Source organism: Danio rerio, chromosome 13 (assembly GCF_052040795.2).
Source record: "Danio rerio strain M-AB ecotype USA chromosome 13, GRCz13ab, whole genome shotgun sequence".
NCBI lineage: Eukaryota > Metazoa > Chordata > Actinopteri > Cypriniformes > Danionidae > Danio > Danio rerio.
This window is the reverse complement of record NC_141033.1, coordinates 10,650,836-10,676,406: the sequence shown is the minus strand read 5'-3', so window position 1 is coordinate 10,676,406 and position 25,571 is coordinate 10,650,836. Positions and strand designations below refer to the sequence as shown.

The window sequence follows — 25,571 nt, the reverse complement described above, 5'->3', positions numbered from 1 at the left end:
TTATTCTTATTATTTTTAAAAATCTTTAACCCATTGAAAAAAAAAGTATAAAACAGATCGAATTATATTTTGTTTGTCACATATAGTTAAATATTTATGTGCTGTGGGTAAAAGGTGTGTTTCAATCCAACCACCGCCGCAAGTACATTTCAATCCTGTGGGAAGCACTGATCTTTATATACAGTAGACAACTAGTCAGTTTGCATGTTAGCTTGCTTTGTACAGTGTTGTGCTTGTGTTGGTTCATGTTCAATAAAGAATGGTTTCTCAAAAAAAGATAAAAGCTATTTAAAAACTGTCACCAGCTTACTTTGTTCTTACATTTGCTTTTGGTTGGGTATAGAGAAGGGTTTAGGCCAATGGTTGCTATGTGATCGGATCTGGACAACAAGAGCCACCTTCTCTGTGACATATACAAGAAAGATGTATGAGAAATGTACAACAAAACCTACCCGATGTAATGTATTTCAAATTTTCAAAAATGTAGTGAAATGTATACAACAAAACATACCTGGAGTAACGTATTTTATACGTTGCAAGAAATGTAGGCTAGGGCACATATTTCCAATTAGCCTGTCTAAACTAAACTATGTTGTGATTGAGATGCTCGTGAATGAAAGCTGCCACCCAAACTGATCTTATAAGTCAAATATTTTTAGGTCATTTTCAAGTAAACTCATGTGCAGTTTGACTGAAATGTGAACCAAAATATATCGACTACATCAATTTAAAGTCAATAAAGTAGTTGATTTAAATACATTGTACAATAAACAATGCTAAATTTAAGGTCTCAAGTTTGAGATGCAAGCTTTGGTTTATTTATTTTTGTTGTAGATCTTGTCTTTCAGCAAGTTCGAGGTTAAGGATCTTGGATTTAAAAAGGTTGGTGACCACTGGTTTATTGCAATAAATTGTAGTGCAACAAAAATGAGATATCGTGACAGGTCTATCCCAAAGAGCTTACATTTAGTCACTTAAAAGGTTATATTTTGGTCCTACTCTCGGGGTTTTGGAACAGAGCTGTATCTATGTGCCAGGCAGACTGATTTCCTCCTTCAGCATGTCTGTTTTTGAAAAACAGATCTCAGATAGCAATAGCAGGGGAGAGCTTTGAATTAGTCATGACTGTGGACTTTTAGAGTACCACCGTTTTAGGATTGTGTGTGTGTGTGTGTGTGTGTTTGTGTGTGTGAGTGGCCTGCACAGTAATCCTCTCCTCTCTGCCCCCTCTCTCTTTCCCTCCACCTTGTTCTGTATCATCGTAGCTTGCTTGCTGAATAATTGCAGTGAGGGGACTTTTCAATGCATTCGTGATTGGCTCTCTGGGCGCAGAACACTGTAGGCTAGGCTGAGTGTGTTCTCTGCTCTTCTTCCGTAAACCGGTTTCTACTACTTTAACACAGTCCAGACTGACTTCTGCAGAGATTAACACATGAATACTTGACAATTACAAACTCCTTTATGCTCTTTTCTGACGCTATGTAGCCTGTAGTTTACATTCCCTGATGTTCTCTCACCAGTACAGAACTCTTTTGTGTCTGTATTGGAGTGTTTAACATCTGTATCTTCCTCATGAACCATCTAAAATCCTTCTTACAATAAAATAGAGCTGTGCCATGAGTTTTAAAATTAAGTCATTTTCAACTCTTTTTGTCGTAGGCCACATCTTTTTTTATATACTTTATTTTTTATTTCTCTTTTTTAATGAAAAAAACAAGGGGAAAAATACAAATATTAGATTTAAAAATAACATAAAATAAAATAATTAACACATTAAAACACCGGAAATTAAATGAACAGTTGACTGCTCACATATTTTCTTACAGGTTACATGAACAAATATATATAAAAATTAGATTACACTGTGTAAAGGCATAAGTACAGTCCATTTCTCCCAATATTGCAGGTATTTGTCCATTTGTAGTTTTAAAGAAAAAGTCATCCTCTCCATATTTTGAACATTAGGTATGATATCCAAACATTCCGATTTTGTAGGGGGTTCCAGTTGTAGCCACTTTCGAGTCACAGTTTTCTTACTGTTGCTAGGAGTATTTTTAATAAATACTTGTCTTTTACTGTTAAGTTTACTGCAATATTTCCCAGATAAATTGTTGTAAAAGAAAAATCCACATCATCACCAAAAATATTTAGCATTACTTGCATTACGTCCTGCGTAGGCCACATCTTTTTGTGCAAAGTGTAATATATTGGCAAAATAGTTATATTGTAATACTATATTGACAAAAGTCAACAATGTTTGCTCGATATTATTAAGCGTTACTATTATATATATATATATATATATATATATATATATATATATATATATATATATATATATATATATATATATATATACACACACACACACACACACACTGTAAAACCCAAAAAGTTTAGGTAGCTCAAACCTTTTGAGGAAACTGATTGCAACAAACCAATTAAGTTCAAAAACTAATCCTAATTAATACTGTGAACTTATTCCATTTGAGAAAACAAAGCAATTTGAGCACAGTTAAACCCAATAAATGAAGAGAACTCAACCCAACCGAGTACTGTAAAACCCAATAAGTTAAGGCAACTCAAACTGTCTGAGGAAACTGATTGCTACAAACCATTTGAGTTAAAATACTAATCTATGATTACTGTGAACGTTTGATAAAGTTGACTTGGGTTTTATATATGTGTATTTTTATATATACATACCATGTCTCAAAAAATCAAAGCAAAATTAATTTTGTCAGAATTTCATCATAATACCTTAAACTTCATATTTTGTAATTCGATGGCAAATAGATGAAACTATATGATACGTATACGTTTTCCACCTTACCTGATTTATATCACCGCATCACCTTGTTAAACAATTATAACCCAGAAATTGATAGATCGCTTCAATTTTATTACTTGCAAACTAAATTAGCAACTGCAGGAATAAAGCAACATTTACATATTGGACTCATTTCTAGACTCTCGTGCAGTCTGCAGAAAATGTGAATCACTGTCGCCTTTCAGTTCCCATAAACCTTTGATCAAGCTCTTATCTTTATTCAAAAACACCATTTTATTAAGCCTTATGCAGCTAAAAATAAATACATCATCATTACGTCATCACCAAAGAAAGTAAATACTATAAAAGGATTATTCTAACGCACAGATTGCGCTGTTATTCCTCTATGAAATTTAGTCATTCTTATTTCTGTAGTACGTTAAGCAGTCTTAGTTTTGCATGATATTTTATAGCTTGGTTTTTTGAGACACTATATATATATATATATATATATATATATATATATATATATATATATATATATATATATATATATATATATATATATATATATATATAGTCAAATAATAAGAGTTCAGTGCGTGGGAATAGAGTCTCAAATACTATTCTTTCCTTGTTCTAATAAAAAATGATTCAAATAATATTGTCAACAATATTCTCTCCAAAGCACATACTGTACAAAGCAAACATTTTTTTGTCAATTTACTTACACATATCTATCTCTTTATAGGATTTAAATGATATATGTCAGTGTTTCAAAAGTATTTGTTCTGGTTCATTAAAGACTTAAAGTAGATACAGTTGAAGTCAGAATTTTTTCCCCAATTTTTGTTTAACGGAGAGAAGATTGTTTCAATATATTTCTAAACAATAGTTTTAATAACTCATTTCTAATACCTGATTTATTTTATCTTAGCCATGATGAATGTAAATAATATTTCATTACATGTTTTTCAAGACAATTCTATACAGCTTAAACGGACATTTAAAGGCTTTACTAGGTTAATTAGGTTAACTATGCACGTTAGGGTAATTAGGCAAATTAATGTATAATGATAGTTTGTTCTATTGACTATTGAAAAAAAAATTTGCTTAAAGGGGCTAATAATTTTGTCCCTAAAATGGTGTTTAAAAAATTAATAGCTGCTTTTATTCTAGCCTAAATAAAACAAATAAGACTTTATCCAGAAGAAAAAAAATGATCAGACTTACTGTGAAAGTTTTCTTTCCCTGTTAAACATTATTTGGAAAATATTTAAAATTTATTTAAAAATATTTAAATAAAAATTCAAAGGGGGGCTAATAATTCTGACTTCAACTGTATATCAGTATGTTTATCCTTGTGGCATTCCTTCTATTGGTGGTTTCAATATTGACTTTAATCTGAATGAGTATAAATGAGATGCCTTTGAACTGTTATTGCATAAAATAAGAAAAAGCTTAATCGGTTGTTTCAAAACATTCTGTATTTATTACATGTCTGCGTCCTGTACTTTCCAGTGCATAACTGCATATGGATTCTGTCCTCCAGCAGCGTATTATGCAGAGTGTTGTGACATAAACACTAGTGGGCCTGCTGTTAATCAAGTGGGAGGAATCAGTAACATTTTTCAATTGTACCAGATCCTACACATCATCAAAACCGTGACAAACACACACTTACACAGTCTCATCCACCCTCATCCACTCACCAGCAAACACAACTCTTACACTTCAGCCTCCCACTGAATCCTCTATGCAAATGTGTTCTCCAACAACAAACATGCTATATGCGTATAATTTTAGGTTGTGTATCTGCATTGGCATGGTGATCTGCAATGTTTATATTCAGAGAGCTGCATCACATTATTAATGTTTATTCAGTACATTCCTGTTTAAAAGTTTAAATTATTGGTTAAAAGAATAATACTTTTATTCAGCAAGGAAAAATGAATTTGTGCAGCTATCGATTAATCAACCTTCATGACTTGCCACAAGTAGAACTTACTAAATTGTAAATGTTACACTGTAAAGATTAGTTGGCTTTGCTTTAAAAAGTGAGTAAACCCATTTGCTTAGTTGACTCCAGTGTTGGGGCAGGTTATTATTGAAAGTGCATTACAGGATTGAGTTACTCCCCCAAAAAAGTAACTAATTGCATTACTTAATTACTTTTTACAGAAAGTAATTTGTTATGTTACTTTTGAGTTACTTTTGCAGTACTTTTTCTTACCTGGCTGAGGTTTGATCTGTTTCAGAACTTGCAGGTGTTTTTTTCATCTTTTTAATAGTGAAGCTCTGCATTTAACAGCCACTTACATAACATAAACTTTAATTTTTCTTAAAAAAATGTAGGAAAATATTATATTTTGAGAACTTTCTGAGCCCAGAGCTTTAAATGCTGTATATACAAATTAATAAGAGCATTTGAAGTGATGTGTTTGCTACTTTTGCATGTTTTGTGTTACTAGTGGACTAGTAAATTCACTGTCCATTGAGATAAAGATTCCAATAAAGCCTAAGAGTATTAACATGGAATAATTTATAATAATGCAAAAACTGATTTTAAACCTTTTAAATGTTTAATAACTAAATGGACAGTCAGACGATAAAAACATCCCCAAATCAGAATAAATATTTGAGATTTGTACATTGAATACATTTCTTTATGTGGCCTTATGAAAGTGTAAATAGTTTCCCAAAAGAGAAAAAATCTTACTACATTACAAAATGTGGTCGCTTTTACAGTAATGTTAGACAGTGGCTGCATCTGCTAAACAATAAAAGCAAGAACCACTTTTTTTAGGTTAAGTCGAATGAATTGTTTTACCTGGAGAATGTGAACTGAGGTCAATCATTTGTTGCTGGAGGTGGGGTGCGGGTGTAGTGCTTTGCATCCAGTTTAGTTTTTTATTATATATTGTGTTTTTTGCAGTTGTCAGGAGTTTTACTTACACATAATCTACACTTAACATCAGTCCACTTCTTTTCTTCGATTCACAAATAAATCGTTTGTTTTCAGCTGGATCTTATAAGTGAACCAGTCGAACCAGTTGAACTGAGTTGTCATGAAACAGTTTGTGTCTTCAGTAAGTAACATACCGGAAACCCCCTCATAATAAACCAATATCCTGAGTTATTCACTTACTAGAACAGTACACTGACTCATCTGCAGTGAAAATGGAGACCTGATGATGGTGATGAGTGTGTGAGCAGACTGTCTGTTCCCTTGCAGCACGCTCTCTCATTGAGTGTGTGATTCAACCTGACTAAGGTCATTTTTATTCTCCAATATATTTTGTAAATGCAAATTAAGCACAGTAAAAAGTAACTCACGTTACATTTTTTTTAAAAGTAACTAAAATAATAGCACTTTTCTTAAAGTAATGTGCTACTTTACTCAATACTTTGAAAAAAAAAAAATATATATATATATATATATATATATATATTTTTTTTTTTTCTAAGTATTGAGTAAAGTAGCACATTACTTTAAGAAAAGCGCTATTATTTTAGTTACTTTAAAAAATTATATATATGTATATAAATGTGTATATATATATATATAAATAAGTATTATTATTACATAACGTGCGTTACTTATAACCCAACACTGGTTGACTTTACTTAATAATTGTTAGAAAAAAGGTTTAAGTAAAAGAACTAGGTGCCTAATTATATAAGTTAATTCAACTTAACAGTTTCAAGTTACAACAGGTTTATTCACTTTTAAAAAAATAAAAAGTCAGTTATTTATTTATTTTTTTTTTAGGTAAAGTAACATTGCTTTTTATGGTGTAGTATATACATCAAAATTAACTAAATCACTGATGGTTATAATCAATCATTGTGACTTATTACAAGTAGAATACACTTATTGACCCCAAAACCTTTAAACATTTATTTATAGCATTCAGTAATGTAAATTAGAGCTACACTGTATTAGAAAAATCTGAAATTGTGATATTTAATTTTTTTTTGCAATATATATTGCGATGTGAAGCTCTATTTGAAAAGAAATCAATCATTTAGATTGATTGGGTTGATTTTTTTTTTTAAGGGTGCTAATCGCGTATAAAAAACAATAAACAAATTGCAAGCAAGAATAAAGACAATAAAGCAAAGAAAACCTCGTGCTTTAGGGTTTTCTGGAGAATCAAACAGTATTCAGGCACAGAAATTAAATATTGAATTGTAAAACTGTACTGTATAGTCCTCATTGTATTAATAGTTCCATAAAAATATTCTTAGTTTAAGTTACAAATGTTCTTTTTTGTGCCTGAATGCTTTGAAGTGCCTTCAAAACACATGCAGATCAGTCTGTTATGGTTATATTTTGCAATAACTCTACAATACTCATGCATTCTCAATTGTTGTGCTGCTCAATTATAATTTTAACTTAACATAGCATATCCTGCAATGTGACTTTTGTGGACACACATTGCGATATTGATGTTGAAATGATATATTGTGCAGTTATATGTTATATGTTCAATTACAATTACAATATGTTAGCTGACATATTGGCCTTGCAGTTATATCAGTTGACCACTATAAGTGATCACAATAAAACCAGCCTGATCTCACGAGAAAATGTAAGTATTTTATGTTTTGCCAGTTTAGTGGCTAATTTAATAGAGTTGAGTCGTACGAAAATGTACAATTTTAAAAAAAGGAGGCGTGGCACCTAACCCCAACCATAAACCCAACCATCATTAGGGGATGAGGAAATCGTACTAAATTGTACGAATTGGATCGTACAAATTCATACGCATTAGCCACAAAAAAAAGTTACGAATTGCCGTGAGATTGTGTTGAATAAAACTTACATTATTCAGTTTAAAATAAAACCGCACTAGTGTAAACAGCGCCTGGGTTAGTATAACCCTTTGTGACTCAGCACAAATAAAAGGACTTTTAAGTTGTAAATCGTGTTATTTAAATTCAAACTCAGGTGGTTAACTAGATTTTCCTGTCTCACATACAAGATTTTCCTGTTACTTTCCTCAAGGTATGTCATTAATCTAAAAGCCCACCTAATGTGTGGCGTCCCACTAATGTGTGTGAGTGAACCTGAGTCTGAGAGGGTGTTTGACACCTGCCCAGTGCACCAGCCCACAGCAGCTGCTCTCTTTGTTACTTACTACAGTCAATTAGATAACAACTGAACAAACACAAATGTGTTTGTGTGTGTTAGTAGTTTAAGAGAACTTGCTGTTGAATAGAAGTAACCGAGTCTTGAGTGTGTTATAAAAGATGTAGTGCTTAAAAGAAATAAAAGCTGGATTATGTTTTTTCATACCTCCCTACTTAAACTGAGAAAAAGGCCCTTCATTTGGAAAAATGATTCGAGATTTGAACATTTTTATTGTGTAACCTTTTTTTTGTGTTGTCTTTTATGATATTACAATATTTAAAAGATAAAGATATACAGTATATATATATATATATATTTGGGGTGTAATATACGTACCTCAGTTTTGGGGTCATAGTTCGATGCAGGTATAGTATAACAGAAATAATCACAAATCCAGTGTTTGCTTTAGGTATATATTTATGTATGTATTAATGCTGGGCAAGATAGCATGTTATTTCCAAGTTAACACGTTAATTAATAAATTAATGCTGACAATTATTTTATCACTTGTTTTTTTAGTTTAAAATGCTGTTCACTGTCTCTTAATACACATAAAGGAGAGGCTGTCACAAGAGGTTTGGAGGTTGGTTAACTTGGTAAAGGCATCTTCACATCTTTCAACCAACGAGAACATTTGTGGCGGGCATCGTGGAGAGGAATAAGTAAAGTTGGGGAAATTGATAGATGCAGTTGATTTTGGTGTTACTCCTTGTCATTACTTACGCAATCTGCATCACAGAAAGTTTTATTTTTATTTTGAAATGTTACTTATTTATTTATTTTTGGGAGGCTGAGATTATTCAAATAAAATTCAGTACAATCATGTAATTCCCAGACTAAAGTCCCCTGCAAAACTTGGTTTGCTTTCAAACATTTGCCTTACTATTGTAACACCTGCTACAGAATGAATTGTTAATGTTTTTCATTATAAAATGAAAGGATAAAATAAAATATACTGTTGTTTTTTTCTGAATATTACTTGTCCAGAAAAAAATACAACGTTAACTTGCTGTTGCTTGCAAGTGTGCTGTTATAATGTTATGAACAAGCCTCTGAAATCTGATCATGACTTCATTTCTATTACAAATTGTATGTCCTGGCAGTGGCAAGTATCTTTGTAAATTTAATTTGATCACACTATTTAAGTTTATTTAAATATAAATAAATAAATAAATAGATAGATAGATGGATGGATGGATGGATGGATGGATGGATGGATGGATGGATGGATGGATGGATGGATGGATGGATGGATGGATGGATGGATGGATGGATAGATAGATAGATAGATAGATAGATAGATAGATAGATAGATAGATAGATAGATAGATAGATAGATAGATAGATAGATAGATAGATAGATAGATAGATAAATAAATATTCTAACTGCTAAAATGGGAATGGGAATGCTGTGTTTTTATACTTGTTCATGCTCTGAATAAAAATGACTCAGAGATGATTTCTTGGATTTACTAAAACATTTTTAGGTTAAGTGGTTGTAAACATTTTATTTGGGCTGATTTTAAACAAATTAAGTTGAACATTATTAAATTTAGTTTGTCTGCATAAATCTAACACAAATTGTTTGCAACAATTTTGCAGACATCATTTTTTCAGTAAACCTACTCGGTGCTTTTAAAATAAAATTACTTAAGAAGTGCTTAACTTCTTTTGAAATCATTACTGATTTTATGCATAATGCATAATAACATATAGTCTAAACAATATATAAATAAATATAAATAAAATATAATCTAAAAACATTCCAAACGCATTTAAATGAAACAAATTAAACTAAATTAAAATAAAACAAAACCCTCATATTCATAAAAATCAAACACAAATTCATGCTAAAATAACTGTGCTAATATTATGCATGGGGTTTTTCCTAAAGTTGTGGATTGAGGGAGGGAGGTGCTTACTAGTGTAAAAGTGCATTGATGTGGATTAATTGTCAATTAAGAAAACTAAAAAAAATAATTTAGCTGGAAAATAGAAATAGAAATAGAATTTCCTTTATGTATGTATATTTGCTATTTAGCCCTGTCCATTTTTCCATATGGCTCCATATTTGAATAGAAATAGAAACCTCATACTTTTCTTTGGCCTAAAGTTGGCTTTCTGGCGTTAGGTGTGTCCAGACAGACGTTCCTCAGTAGGGGGTTAATATTGGACCAGATGCTGGCTCTCCTGGTAGTCCCATTATCTGCATTACCAGCATTCAGCGGACAGGTGCTTCCCCTCCCTTTACACTGTGGCCAGGGAGGAGAGGACTTTTCAGGAGCAAGACTTCAATAGGTGGGATGCTGGGACAGCAGCAGGATAAGGAAGTCTGGAGGTGCACTAATTACAGTGGTGTGTGGTTGTGTGTGCTCATATGCGTGTTTGGCACTGACCATTGCACTCGTATTGATAGGTAAATTGTAAGGATTTGTATTTCTTAGTCATGTAAAGATCATTTATGAGTTCCCTGTCTAGCAGTTTAAAGACTGTGTTATTATAACCTTGATATCTGAATATAGAAGACTATATAGACTTTGAATGTACTCTTTTGAATGTACTCTCAGGATTCTCACAGTATTATGTCTGATTTGGTTTGTAATTTTTATGTATAGTTTAAATTAGTTTAGAATTTTATCAGTAAAATGTTTTGTTTTAATTTGTTTCCTTTAATTGAGTTTGACTGTTTTAGATTATAATTGATTATATATTTTTTTTCCTTTAGAACGTTTTTTTATGAGTTTGGCTGAAATAATAATAACAATCAAGGCCAATTTCTTTAGCAGCCTTAAGAAACATTTTTTTTCCCCCAATAGGGTATATGCAGAAGTATGCTGAAGGACTTTTAATTTGTAAGCAACCTGGGTCAAACACTTCTGGTAAACTGTATGCTATTACTAAAGCGGCGCTTTTAAGGTCTGTTTTCTTTAAAAATCAACAACATTAACTGCCTGACTGACATACAGTACATTATAAAGTGGGTCTTAGAATGTAAATTTATTTTACCTCAGTATTTTCAATGGAGTTTCAGCTCTAGCCTGCTAATCCTGATGGGCGTGTGCGTGTAAACAGCTTTTCCTCTCAGTTTACTCATGAACAATTAAATGAATGATGACATTTATTTAACTGACTGTATTTTAATTTTATTACAACATCAATGCTGTGAAGTAAGTTATATAAAATTGAAAAAAAGTCGGTATGGGAAAAAACACTAGCTGTGCATTTGTTGGCTACAGAACAAACAACTGCTGACTAATGGGTTGCCTAATGAACCAGTTAACCTAAATAGGCTAGTTAAATTGCACTTTAATCTGAATATAAATAATAACTTTGCAAAATAGCTAGTGAAATGTTATGTCCTGCCATCATGCGAGATGAAACACATTAGTTATTAAACATTATTCATTATTTAAACTGTTTGTTTAAACACGTGTGCATTTTACGCTAAATTGTGAATAAAAATTTCCTTTTTCAGTTATTCAGAATTTAGTTTTGTGCATCCTTAAAAAATATTAACTATTAGGGCTGGGTGATTAAGCAAAAAGTAATCGAAATTGACATTTAGAACCTATAATCGATCTAATTTTTCCAGGTACATTTCTTTACTATTACTTTCCCTACCGTGTGAGCAACCCAGGCTCATTCTGGAAACGTAGCCCTGCAGACGTTACTGGAGACTGCGAAATACGTCCCGGGTGGTACGTATTTGTGCAGTTTTCGCAAATCCGTGAGAGGCCGCTGTGCGCACATTTTTGCATCTCGAAAGCCTCTCGCTAGCGCCGTTCGCGTCCACGCTGTTCTCGCATAAAGCCACTGGAAACCGCTGTCGATCAACCGTCTGTCCGACTAACTGAATGGTTGACTGAGCGGCCAGGCAAACGGCCGACCCACCCTCCTCCTCCTTCCGTAAACCCAAGCAACGTTTTAAAAAAGCAGTCCAGAAAAAGAAAAGCCCTTATCTGATTTTGACCACGTTTTTCGGATTTCACCACATTCTTGCTCTGTTATAAACTCATTCGCTTTATTTTTTGGATTCTGTTTTTGTTTGACCTAATTTCTGAAACCGCTCTTCCCCGGACTTGAACCCAGTCGTTGCGTCGGTGCGGTCGGCTCCCCTCCACATCTCCGCTTACCGACGTTCATGACAAGCTAACTGGGTTGCGGCGGGAAAGCCCTCCACACAGAGGTGAGCTGTCAGCCGGCGAGCGCGAAGAGGAGCGGCGTCACACCGCCCTATAGCGTTCACTTTAAAAATTGAAATGCAGCCATACGTACCTCCGGCCACGTAAATTGCGGTCTACAGAAACGCCCCCAGGCTACGGGATGCATACACACCCGCGAACTGCTCAAAAAAATGTACTTATCTCAAAATGACACGTAGCGCAAGCTTTGTGATTGGTCGATTTGGTAGCGGTGACGACTGTGAGTGATGCAGAGAGATGTGTTTTAGACAGTGTGTTTTAATTTCAGTTGTTTAACACTGATGTTCAATAAATAATCATAGATAGTAGATAGGGTGTGTTTACTTCAATTATTTTAAAATCAAGTAACCCACCCTACATTCTCACTTTTATTATGTGAGCATATTTTCTGTGCACAACTTGTCAGTGAACTATACGGGCAAAAACATAAAATAAATACATAAAATAATTGTTTATTAATTGTAATTGAGTTGAAACGTTTAATTAATCGAGATTTTGATTTTAGGCCAAATCGCCCCTATAGTGTTATAGTGTAATATGAAGATCATTTTAGCTCATTTCCACATCTGATGCATCACTGTTGCTCACACTTAGCCTCAAATGGTGGTGAAGTTACCAGGTGCTGTGTTAATCTTTTAAACCATTAATGCCTAAATAATATATATTAATATAGAATAATATATACATTTTTTCTTTGTCTTCATTTAAAAAGAGAGTTCTCCTATTCATTTCACTCCTCCTGATGAAATAACTGACTAGCTCCAGGTCGAGGCGGGAGAATAAATCATAAATCCCAGTGCATTAGCAGACAAATTAATGAAATAATGTAGCGGTGAGGAAATCTGGAAATATGCTTAGGAAATTTTTAAAAGCCTCCCCTGCCGACATCTCTCTAACCGACCCTGACAGAGGTGTAACAATAGCTGGCAGTCACCGGAGACAAAGCATTTCATCAGTGGGGTTACATCAGACAAGGCCCACGGGTAAAACTCACAATAAGCAGCTAATCTCCTAATCCACCCAAATTATGCCCAACACCTTTCAATGATGATTGCGCAGGAGGAGGGAATTATAATCTCCTGATGAGTTTTGACCAGGGATACAATATAGGGGAAAGTGTGAGTGCTGTGATTGAATTAATTGCTCTTTGTAGACGCAGGTGACTGACAGGAAAGGCACTGTATTCAAACCGTTTGAGTGAATTGAATAAATATTGGAATACGTAGAGTCACCAAAGCTCAGTAATTGAGGTGTAATTTCTTTCTTGCTAAAGCCACGGAGCTTGTCCTTGCATAATGAAACATGAATGCCTTTTGATTTTTATAAATCCTGAGAATTTGGTGGATTTTTAAATGGTTTAATTTGTCAAAGTAATACAGAGAGAGAGGTTTTGGAGGACCAAAGATTACTTTATTAAGGAACAGTGTTGATAGTGTTTGTGAATAATGAATATACTAATTGTTGTAGATCACAGATGGTTGATATTAGGTATGAGATGGTATTCGATTCTGACAGTATAAACCTTGGATAAAAATATCACAGTTTATTGGTAACACATATTGTGATTATTGCTCTAAAATATGTTATTTTTAAATGCCTGACTAAAAAAACAATAGCCTTTCCAACACAATCTCACAGCAATTAGTGACTTTTTGATTTAGTGGCTATTTCGTATGAATTCGTATGATCTAATTCGTACAATTTAGTACGATTTGCTTATCGCCCAATGATGGTTGGGGTTAGGGGTGGGGTTACATGCCACGCCCCCTTTTAAAATCATACATATTTGTACGACTGAACTCATACGAATTCGTACAAATTTGCCACTAAACTGACAAAACGTAAAATACTTACGTTTCCTCATGAGATCAGGCTGGCTTTTCCCCCATTAAAGACAATATATTTTATTTTAAGAAACATCTCCAATTGGAACAGTGAACATGTCAGGCTAAATAATTAACTCTTTAACTGCCTGTTCTATCAAATAGTTGACCAAATTTTGACTGTTTTAAATAAGGGTTTACACACACAACATTGTTGGTTTACAAGAAAATCTAACAAAAATAATCCTGTTGCTCTACTACACTTAAGTTTGGTTGTATTGTAAAAAAAACCAACAACAGTAAAACATGTTAAATGAGAATCTGAAATATTGTATGACATACTTCAAAAAATAAATATGATTTAGTATTAAAAAATGTTTTATTTGGAATATGTTTTTAAAAATAAATTGGTCTTACTCTTAATATTTTCAGATTTTCACAGTATGTATATTAATTCTGGTAGTTTTGCCATAAGCCTGCATATCAACCATTTGGTAATGGTTGAAAAAAATGTGTGTTAACTAGCGACATTAGGAGATTGAAAGGAGATCGAAAAAAGAAATGCAACCTAAATATTTTTTCTTGGTGGAGCAGTTAAAGGGCTAAAATCAATAATTGACTTTTGCTCTCTTCATTAGTTTCAAGAACACAGATTTCTTTACAGTTTGAAAAGACATCTTCAGAGTTCTTTCTTTTCTTTAGATATAAAGGAAAGCCACTGCACTGTTCAATTATATAGCATATTTGGATGTTGGTGTATAAGTGATTTGTTTTTCCGGTGTTTGTTGAATCGTGGGCTGACCTGTAGTTTTTGTTTTGGAGGTATTTTTTTTTCTGCTGAAGTTACTATTGCCATGAAAACTAAATATATTATAAGTTGTAAAATACACACACACACACACACACACACACACACACACACACACACACACACACACACACACACACACATAAAAAAAAAAAAAAAAAAACTTTACATATACCATAGGAATGGTATAACAGAAAATGTTAGTGGTTTTAAAACCTTTGATTTTTTTTTTTTTCAAACCGTGGTAAACCTTAAACCGGTTATCGTCCCATGCCTAGTTGATATGCATCATCTGTATTTTTAATATTAACATTAAAAGGTTTTATTAAATTTGACATTATTGTGCATTTTAGTTCTCCCAAAATTCTGTCATTGTTTGCTCTCCTTTTACTTCTTCCAAACCTGTTGAACTTTCTTTATTCTGTTGAACGCTATAGAAGATATTTTAAAGAAAGCTGGAAACCTGTAACCATTGACTTCCATAGATGTTGTTTTTTTCTACGATGGATGTCAATGATTACAGGTTTTTAGCTGTCTTCAAAAAATTTTTTCATTTGCCCTCTTTACTTTTACTTTTTACTCCTTTACTTTCTGGGGTAAGGAAATGGTGGAAACTCACTCCGGTGAAGACATCCATTAGCCTACATATTTCATTTAGTTTGTTAAGCGCAATTTTCCCCATTTTCTGTTTAACAGAGAGAAGAGTTTTTTCAGCACATTTAACAGTAATTAAATATTAATTACATAATATTTAATAACTCATTAAATATTAGTTTTTATAACTCATTTCCAATAACTGATGTATTTAATCTTTGTCATGAAGACAGTAAATAATATTTTACTGGATATTTTTCAAGACACTTCTATACAGCTTAAAGTGACATTTAAAGGCTTAACTAGGTTAATTGGGTTAACTAGGCAGGTTAGGGTAATTAGGCAAGTTATTGTATGACGATGGTTTGTTCTGTCTATCGAAAAAAATATAGCTTAAAAAAGCTAATAATTTTGACCTTAAAATTATGTTTAAAACAATTAATAACTGGTTTAATTCTAGGCGAAATAAAACAACTAAGACTTTCTCCAGAAGAAGAAATATTATCAGACATACTGTGAAAACTTCCTTACTCTGTTAAACATCATTTGGGGGAAAAAAATAAATAAATAATAATAATAATAAAATTCAAACGGGGGCTAATAATTCCAACTTCAACTGTACATCACTAAAATCCGGACTTTACACCAGCTTTTTGTTTATCAATGGTGCGCTCTATTTCAGTTCACGTGCACCTTAACACACCTTAACAGACTGGAACACCCATGAGTCCACAAAGTAGAGAAAACGGATTTGCTATTTAAAAAACGTGGTGCAAAACGTAAAAATGACAGTTGTGCTTGTCTAAAAGTAGCAACAAATCGCAACATTCAAATCTTGCACCTCATTGTGCCGGGTATATGATAGGGCCCAGAGTTAGTTCACCCAAATATGAGATTTTATCATTTACAAACCTCTTTGAGGTTCATTCTTTTGTTAAGCTCAATTGACGATATAAATGTTGGATAGAATCATCCATGCCCTTTGCATAATATTTTTGTACCTATAGAAGTCAAGGACTGCCTTTTTCCAGTGTTCTTCAGAATATGTTGTTTAGTGCTCATAAGACAGAAATATCTAAGTTTAGACCCCTTCAGTATAAGTAAATGGTATAGAAATGAATATTTTTCTGGGGAAATGTCTCTTTAATATGAAGTGAGCTACATTTTAGACACAAAATTGGCTCTTTTTCATTCTAACAGGCAAATTTGTTGTAGTATTGAACATTCATTTGAAATGTAAATGAGTAGCATTATAAATATTTCTAATGCCACGTTTGACTATTTAAGGTATCCTTGTTGTAATTAAGTGTTCAAAAGAAAATAAAGAAATCTTACATGTAGGTATAGTAAAAAAAATCTGCCTCAGTTTAATAGCAAGTTGTGTCCAATGTACCAAACAATTTTTTTTTAGAAATATTGATTGATTCAAACCGTTTGGGTCAGAAATTGGATATATTTGACAAACAGCAGTGTTTTAAAGCATCTCAGTGTTTACAGTGTTCAGGAAATCAACCTGCTGTATGAATGACTCCTATCTGTCTCAACACAATACACAGCAATAGGAAAAAGTATTTTGACAAGGGGGAAAAAAAAGCACACTTCACATTTAAATTTGGTCTTTTCTAAATTCGCCGCCTCAATGCAGACATTGATGATTTTCCACACAATACAACTTGGAAAATAAACAGGTTCCCATTTCTCTGGGAATGATTGCAGCGCATCCTCATATCTCAGCTTCATTTTCTCACCTGTGTGTTAACAAAAAATGCAGCCTGCGTCTCGAAAAACAAGTTTACGCTCTCCCGAAATGTTTATCTTTACGTCTGAATTTGTTTTGCTGTTTTCTCTCAGTGCTGAATACAGTTAGCGAGTCGTCAAAAGGACACTTCCTGTCTGTCCTCTGAGCACATCCTGTGTCAAACACCCTTATTGTTATCCAGACATGTTGACAAGGCCTTCTCTCCCACTCCTCACACGACCTTCCACTGTCTGCCTGTATTTGTCAGCTCAGAGGAGCGGATCCAGTGCTAGACAATAGACAGAATAGGACACACTAGGACTAGGTCTGAGTGTCTCACTATTGGTCATGTTAACCAAACATGAAATACTGATACAATCCAATGAGATTCAGTCAGAAAACAGTTTCTGATCCGTGCAATTATACAGTTAGTTATACAGTTGAAGTCAGAATTATTAGCCCATTTTTATTTTTTATTTTTTTTTAATATTTCCCAAGTTATGTTTAACAGAGCAAGGACCTTTTCACAGTATGTCTGATAATATTTTTTTCTTCTGAAAAAATCTTATTTATTTTATTTCGGCTAGAATAAAAGCAGTTTTTAATTTTTTAAAAGCTATTTTAAGGACAAAATTATTAGCCCCTTTAAGCTATATTTTTCCTAATAGTCTACAGAACAAACCATCATTATACAATAACTTGCCTAATTAACCTAATCTGCAAAGTTTCTTTAATTAACCTAGTTAAGCCTTTAAATGTCACTTTAAGCTCAATAGAATTGTCTTGAAAAAATCTAGTAAAATTAGTGCTGTCAAAATTAGTGCGTTAATGCTGTGATTAATTTGAAATATTTAACATGTTAAAAAAAATTATCGTAATTAATGCAGTTGCAGGTTTTTTATTTCCTACTGTGACCGACATGTGTTTAACATGCAAAGAAATATGGATAAGACCAAGGAAGCACTTTTTGAAGGCAAGTTTCAGTATAAAACAATTGCATCACCAGGCTCTTCAGAGTTTCATGCAATTTCTGATGTTTCATTTTAAACTTTCGACTTCTGTTTTAATGGAATTTGATACCGCATGGCGAATGAAAAGAAAAAAACTCTACATTTCATGACTCTGTGGTCCTTTTTTGTAATAAAAAATTGCATTGCTGTTTACATGGTAGACTCTTAATAAGAGTATTATCCTAATCATATTAAAAACGAAGTATTGGTGTCCATGTAAATGTACTCAGAAAGTGCCAGATGATGTCGCGAGCTGTCAAAGACAGTGCATTCCAATGCCTTTTTGCATGAGCCCTCCATATTTCATTATGTTTGACGTGTTTCCTCCTTAAGCATATGCTTCGCGTTGTTGTGTCAGAATCCTTGTGAAATACAGCCATACTTTAGAATGCTTAGTTTAAGAAAATTTGATGAACGCGATCATCCATGTTGAATCTAAAGGGAGTTGCTCCGGCTGCTCTGTCTTTGCACGCATTGTGTGTGTGTCTGTCTGTCTGTGTGTGTGTCTGTGTCAATCTCGTGCACAGAGCACAGATCCTTACAGGGGCAGGTGCTCAACGCAATCGCAAAGTGAAGAGCAAGTGCCTCCTAAGAGGGGCACCTCGGCCAATGAGGGCAGAGGGGCAGTGGCTCTAGCCACCGGGCCACCCCCCTGTGCACGGCCCTGGTCTGTGTGTCTGTGTGTGCGCACGCGTGCGTTTCTTAGCAACAAGCCTATCTAAACATTGATATATATATATATATATATATATATATATATATATATATATATATATATATATATATATATATATATATATATATATATGTATATATATGATTTTTTTTTTGTTTTCTCTCGTTTTCTCAATAACTGCAGGAAAGGAGTTAAACAAAATAATTCAGCGATTTCACGAACCATGCATATACATATGCAGCCATACATATATGGCTTTTGTCAGATGTTTGCTTTTGCAGTCTGAAGCTCGTCAAATGCACAAAACGCACAATTCGCACCACAGGATGCCTAATCCCATCTTTGCATTGACTTCACATGTAAATCACTCGCGCTTCATCATGGTCTGTTTACTGCACAGGCTGAAAAGTCCCCCCTGCCCCCCCATTCCATGTAATGTAATGATTGTGAGGGTGCAGGTGAGACTTTATTTTTGAGAGAAACTCACATACATCACGAGCACTGCATATACAACATTTATGAGTCATGTAAAACAATGTATTGCAAATTGAAATAAATATAATTTGATTAAATTGTTTAGAATTTAATATTTTAAGAGGTTATTTACATTTTTGTTGGGATTATTTAGCGTTTAATTAAGAATTTTGCTGGATCGCAAAAATTTGTGACTTTTTGTTGATTTTGCATTGGATTCAGCGATTGCGGAATCGCGAAAAACTAGAAGGTCTGATTAATATATTTATAAGAATCTTAGAGAGCTCAGATGTTAAAAAATTTCAAAAGTCCACACTTCATATGGTTAAAAAACCCTGATAAGCCATTGAGACTTGAGATAGCATCTTGAACCCGCCCCCTTAATCCTTCTGGTTCCTACTATTAAAATGGCAAGTTTTTGAAAAAAAAATGGATACATTAACATCCAAACCTTTAGTCATATGTTTGAACATCCTCCTTCACTTCCTTGATAGTTTGATCAAAGTGTCCCAGTTGAAGGGCAACACGGGTAACCTGCTGCTCCAGAAGGTAAATACTTCTCACTTCCATGTAAGGAATTGACGAACCAAAGGGCTAAGACCAGAGATCAAGCCTCAAAGTGTTCACAGCGATGCTAATTCATACTCTGCGTGTGTGTGTGTGTGTGTATGTGTCCATAGGTGTACATACGCATGTCTGGTCCCCGCTGTCAGCCTATTTCGCCATGTACAATGCAGAGCTGAAATGTTTTCGCCGTGTTCAATGTGTGAGCATGACCCAGACCGGCCCCGCATCGCAACCTCCATCTCCAGCTCTGATTGGGCTGTTTGAACACCTGCGTTTGTATGGACTCCTATCTTTCTGACGGCTCAAAATGAGCAGAGGCGAAAGCGAGGGACCCCGGCCATTCTCTAGATGCCCTCTGCCAGAGCCCGAATCGGCCCCTTGGTCCCACATCCATTTGAAACAACCGTGCCTCTATTCATTTGGCCGTAATTGACCAGTTCTGGTTTAGCCTTCCTCGTGGCACAAGTACAAAAAGGGTTACTGGGAGTCCGAGGGGCACATTTATTTTCCTTTCAACTATGTACGACTCTTTTTTTTTGTGTGTGTATGACTAGGCACATACTCAATAGACCTTTTCTTTTCTTTTTTTTCAATCCACACCAGTTTTGTGGTTGAATAGTGTGATTTAGTGATGGGATGTTCTGATCATTTTACAGACTCTACCATTTGAGTGTCTGTCAGCAAAAGGAACAAACCTTTTTTTGAGTATTTCGTTCAAATAGTTAATTTCAGCACAATATAATTAAATCTTTACATGTTAATTCCAAGTGGCAACATCCTGCTTTCCCTCGTGAATCTAATACTGAAGTAAGTAAAATTGCAATTCATCGAAATTCTACTAGGCCTGGCTCCATAATAGGGCAACTTTCTATTGACCCTAATGGTAAAATGGCCAACAATACAGCAGAAAATAGATGTTTACAACCTGGTACAAAACAAGAATTTTATTTTGGATAGCTAATATTACCATTCATGACAACTGTGAGGGGCTGACTTTTTTTTAAAGGTAATTTATCATGTATAATTTTCTTAAGACCTGTAATGCACTCCAGAATATGAAAGATTGATTAGCTCTAGAACAATTAACTGAAATGTGTTATGTCTGGATTTCATTAATAGCCTTGCATTCACTAACACAGACTATATTTGGAGTAGTATTTAGAAGTATTTAGAAGTAATTTGTGTTTTCCTCCTGTAGAAAAATAAGAATGATGCTTAGTGGCTTAAGGTATTACAAGGGTTGGGTATTTTTATTTATTTTTTCGATACCAGTGCTAAATCGATATTAAAACGGTACCAGTGCCAAAACAGTGCAAATATATATATATATTTATATATATATATATATATATATATATATATATATATATATATATATATATATATATATATATATATATATATATATATATTTATATTTATTTATATATATATATATATATATATATATATATATTTTATTTTTTAATCATTATAATTGAACAATATACATATATATTTTCAATAAGTTTAAAGTAAACATCAACTCATATTTTATTTATTTGAATTGCATTAATATATTTCTTTTGATCACTTGTTTGTTAGTATGAATGCAAGATTTGCATTATGCTATAAACATTACATTAGCTTCCATGAGCCCTCAAGATTTATAAGTTTGATGTGTTTCCCCCTTATACGCAACTTTTGTAAAGCATTTGCTGCATGTTGGTGTGTCAAAATCCTTGCTTTAAAAATATAGCTGTGCTTTAGAATGTCTAGTTTAAGCAAATTAGATGAACACGATCATGCGTGTTGATAAAGGGAGTTGCTCGCCGCATACGCCGTACTGCGTGCTTTGCTTTCTATAAGCTACAATAAAAAAAAACGCCTGACATCGATAACATCCGTAGCCTAACCCTCAAAGCTGTGTAGAATTAAATATTTAGAGAGGGTTTGACAAAACGCGTAGTTATGTGTGCCCTCGATGCCCCCCTTTATGCTTCTTCAGGGTGTCCAGTCAGAGTATGTTAGTTCACTTCACCTCTTCCTCAGGTGGTTCACTGGTTATTTTGTCACATCAGCTCTCCATTAGCTAAGTTATGTGGCCAGTGCCAGTCAACAACAATAACGATTTAAATCTCTTGGGTTTTAAATGGTTTGTTCATCATGCGACTGCATCAGAAGTTTGACCTATGCAGTTTGGGCTGGAAAGACAACTGATTAGTTCAGTGATTCTCAGTCCTGCTACTCACAGCCCTCTACACTTCGTATTTTGTATGTCTCTTTAATTTAATTTTTATTACACCTAATTTAGATTACAAGCTCATTTAAAGAGAACTCCAAAAAGGTTCATGAAGTTTCATTCATTCAGTCATTCAAAAAAGATTTTCGCTACACCACTATTTGCGATATTTTCAGTTATTCCAGTAGTGTGAAAGTATTATTTAATAGTAATCATGTTGTTAAAGAAGTCATATCTTGCACACATTACCATTTAAATTGAAGTTTGAAGTTTGTTCCTTGCCACTGGCGCCACTGGCTTGCTTGGTTTGTGACTTGTGGAACTGCACATCAATGGATTTGCTCTTCAGTGTTTGGACTTTCAGCAGTAAAAAAATAAATCACAACTCTGAAAACTGGACTCACACAGTTTCAATTTACTATTATGTTAAGCTGCTTTGACACAATCTACATTGAAAAAGCGTTATATAAATAATAAACTTGAATTGAATTGAAATTAAATATGCTGTCAAATGATGGAATTATGGCAGAATATCTTGTGATGTCCACTTCACAGGGCACTTATGGTCAAATGGAACAAACCTCTAAAGAGGGTAGAGAAACATACAAACTATGCAAGGCCCAGACCTGCAAGGACCAGGATTGAGAACTGCTAGAGTATTTAATCTCTCGAGACCCAAATCATACAAGAAATCACTTTCTTGTGACAGAACAAGTTTATACTTTGTTCTCTTATTAAACAAACAAAATAGCCTTATGTTGTTTATCTTATTTACATGACGGCATGCCATTTCTGTCTGCTCTCTGTATACTGCGTGCAGTGAATTTCAGAAATTTAGCCAAATCTCAACCAACCGAGAGAGATCATGTGTCGTATGTTGTGTCAAACAAATGCAAATAAAAAAATCCATCCATTCATTCATCCATTCATCCATCCATCCATCCATCCATCCATCCATCCATCCATCCAAAAGATTTGTATTACAACACCATTTGCAGTATTTTCAGTCATTCCATATGTGTGAAAGTCATATTTAATTGTAATCATGTTATTATAGAAGTCACATCTTGCGCACATTACCCTTTAAATTGAATACGCTGTCAAATGATGGAATTATGGCAGATTATCTTGTGGTGTCCACTTGCAGGGCACTTATGGTCAAATGGAACAAACCTCTAAAGACGGTAGAGAAACATACAAACTATCCCAGGCTTAGACCTGCAAGGACCAGGATTGAGAACTGCTGGATTATCATATATCTCCTGAGACCCAAATCATACAAGAAATCACTTAAGCTTTCTTCTGACAGAACAAGTTGATACTTTATTTTATAAAACAAACAAAAAAGCCTTATTTTATTTATCTTACAGTATTTACATGACAGCATGTATGTTCTGTCTGCTCTCTGGATATTGCATGCAGTGATATTCTGCACTTTAACGAACTCTCAACCAGCGGAGAGGGAGTATGCATCGTACTATATGCTACGTCAAACAAATAGAAATAAAATAAGTAAATAAAAAAAACCCCGCTGAGCCAGTAGAAAGTAAATAAATCATGTTTTTATGCTTGATTCACACCAAACACAGAATTTAGTATTTGCATGACTACATTACATACAAAGTCAATGCAAAAGCATGAACGGAGTTGAATTATTGCAAGGCATTGGATATGCTGTGGATTTAATTATGCTTTTTTAATGCTTATTTTGCCACAAACATGTGTAATGTTGCTGAAAATTGTGAGAAAAGACGCCATAAAATTAATCCTTTTAAGTAGCAATGATACACCCGCCCCCCTAAGATGTAAACCTAGAGGACACACTTCCAAAGATTGGAGATTGGACTAGCTAATCTCTTACTCCACCCTGTACAAAACCTATAGGATATTCTGCATAAATGAATCAGTGCCTGAGATGACTTTCCTGAAGATTTGTTTAAAAAGGATCCATCACTAATGTAGTTTATCTGTGTGCACTGCCCACTAGAGGCCTAGCATGATAATATCCAGGCGGCAATGTTATGTCTGTGTATAAAGTCACTCCCTCGTTCAACAGGGCACCAGTGCTCTGGTACTGTGCCATGGGGTTGCAAACCAAACACTCTGTCTCTGCTTCTAATGACTCTGTAACTGCAGCAAGAGGTGAGGTTCAGTGCCCCCAAACTCTCTCTTTACCCTGGTGAGGCCCCTGTGCCCTTCTGCCCATCTACTCGGGTTCCCTGGCTGCCTTCCCTCCTCCTTCCCCTGAAACCCACTCCTCTCATTACTGCGTTAATGATGTGTTTACATCCCTGTATGTTATTAAAGGCTAACCTCAGAGCACTAATAATTGGGGCTCCCTTTCACACTTCCTCATCAGCCCTCCTGTTTTAAGGCACACACACACAAATAAATATAGCCCTTCTGCTCCCATGGGAGGAATTTGTGAATCGATTCTGTTGGAAAGAACATGGTTAAAGTGAAGATGAAATTAAGTCAGTTTGGTTTCCTGAGACACATACAGTACATTGATTCATGCAAGAAACATTCTTATCATTGTTATTTCAATGTAAAATGTAATGTATGCTTCCTTTAAAATACTTTTGACTTACAGCACATCACCTTGTGACTTGTTAGAAAATGTCATTGTTATTTTAGCACAATTTATTACAGTATATACACTCAAACAAATCAACGGTTCTTTCTACTCAGTGATAATATCACAATTTGTCTATATTTTACCAAAACATTAAACCCAACCTTTCAGTTAAATTTATTTTAATTTAATTTCACTGTATATTTTAACCACATGTAGGTTGAAACAACCTGGTTGTATTTTAGTAGTAATCATTTTTTTAATTGTAGGAGTGTCAAAATAAGTGTTTTCTTTTTTATTAAAAAAACCCCAAAATGAACAAAATAAAATAAAAAATGTGTTGTTATTTAAAAAATGGTACAAATGAAATAACCAAAACATATTAGATAAATATACAATGAAGAATTGAATGGCCGCAACTAAACTAAATCTAAGTAGAATTAAAAATAAAGCCAACTTATTTTAACAGAATGTTTGTTTTTCTTTATTATTATTTTTTTTAAGTTATCATACCGCTGTATAAAATCGATCGCAATCTTGATTCGACCCTACAAACGATCTAATCCTGCTTTTTTATGAGCCAATTATATTTTCAAGGTCAGGACAGAAGCGTAAAGGAGGTCGCACAAGTCTTCACATTTGTTTTATATACGTTGCTCAGCAACATGGACTCCTCCAAATAGTGTTAGAACTGTCACATACTGTATTCATAAGGTATAACCCAAAATGTAATTTCTGTCTTAATGTAATGACATATTTATTGCCGCGAAATTGCACATGAACTCACACACTGTTTACTAACAAGAGGACGTGCGTGTCTGCCGTCAAAAATTTTTTTTTTTGTGCTCATTCAAACTACTTATTTAAAATGAGCTGAACCAACACAATTCCTGAGATTTCATTGGGACAACTTAATTTTTTTATTTTCAATCCACAAATTTATTAAAAGTGTTAAGACTAACACTTTTAACATATT

At 33.8% G+C, this 25,571-nt stretch overlaps 1 protein-coding gene across 5 annotated transcripts in view; it reads left to right on the top strand.

Moving 5' to 3' along the window:
• The window catches only part of camkmt (calmodulin-lysine N-methyltransferase), a 250,520-nt gene that overhangs the window by 57,065 nt on the left and 167,884 nt on the right, over positions 1-25,571 (top strand). For 2 of the 5 annotated variants that reach the window (XM_087279011.1, XM_087279012.1), the window contains exon 4: positions 10,039-10,205. The exons of 2 other annotated variants lie outside the window; for them this stretch is intronic. In XM_087279011.1, coding sequence (XP_087135137.1) covers positions 10,039-10,205 — 167 coding nt within the window. Of the gene's footprint in view, positions 1-10,038; positions 10,206-19,912; positions 20,766-25,571 lie in introns of those variants that run through there. One more of the 5 variants, XM_087279010.1, reaches the window with a different exon arrangement.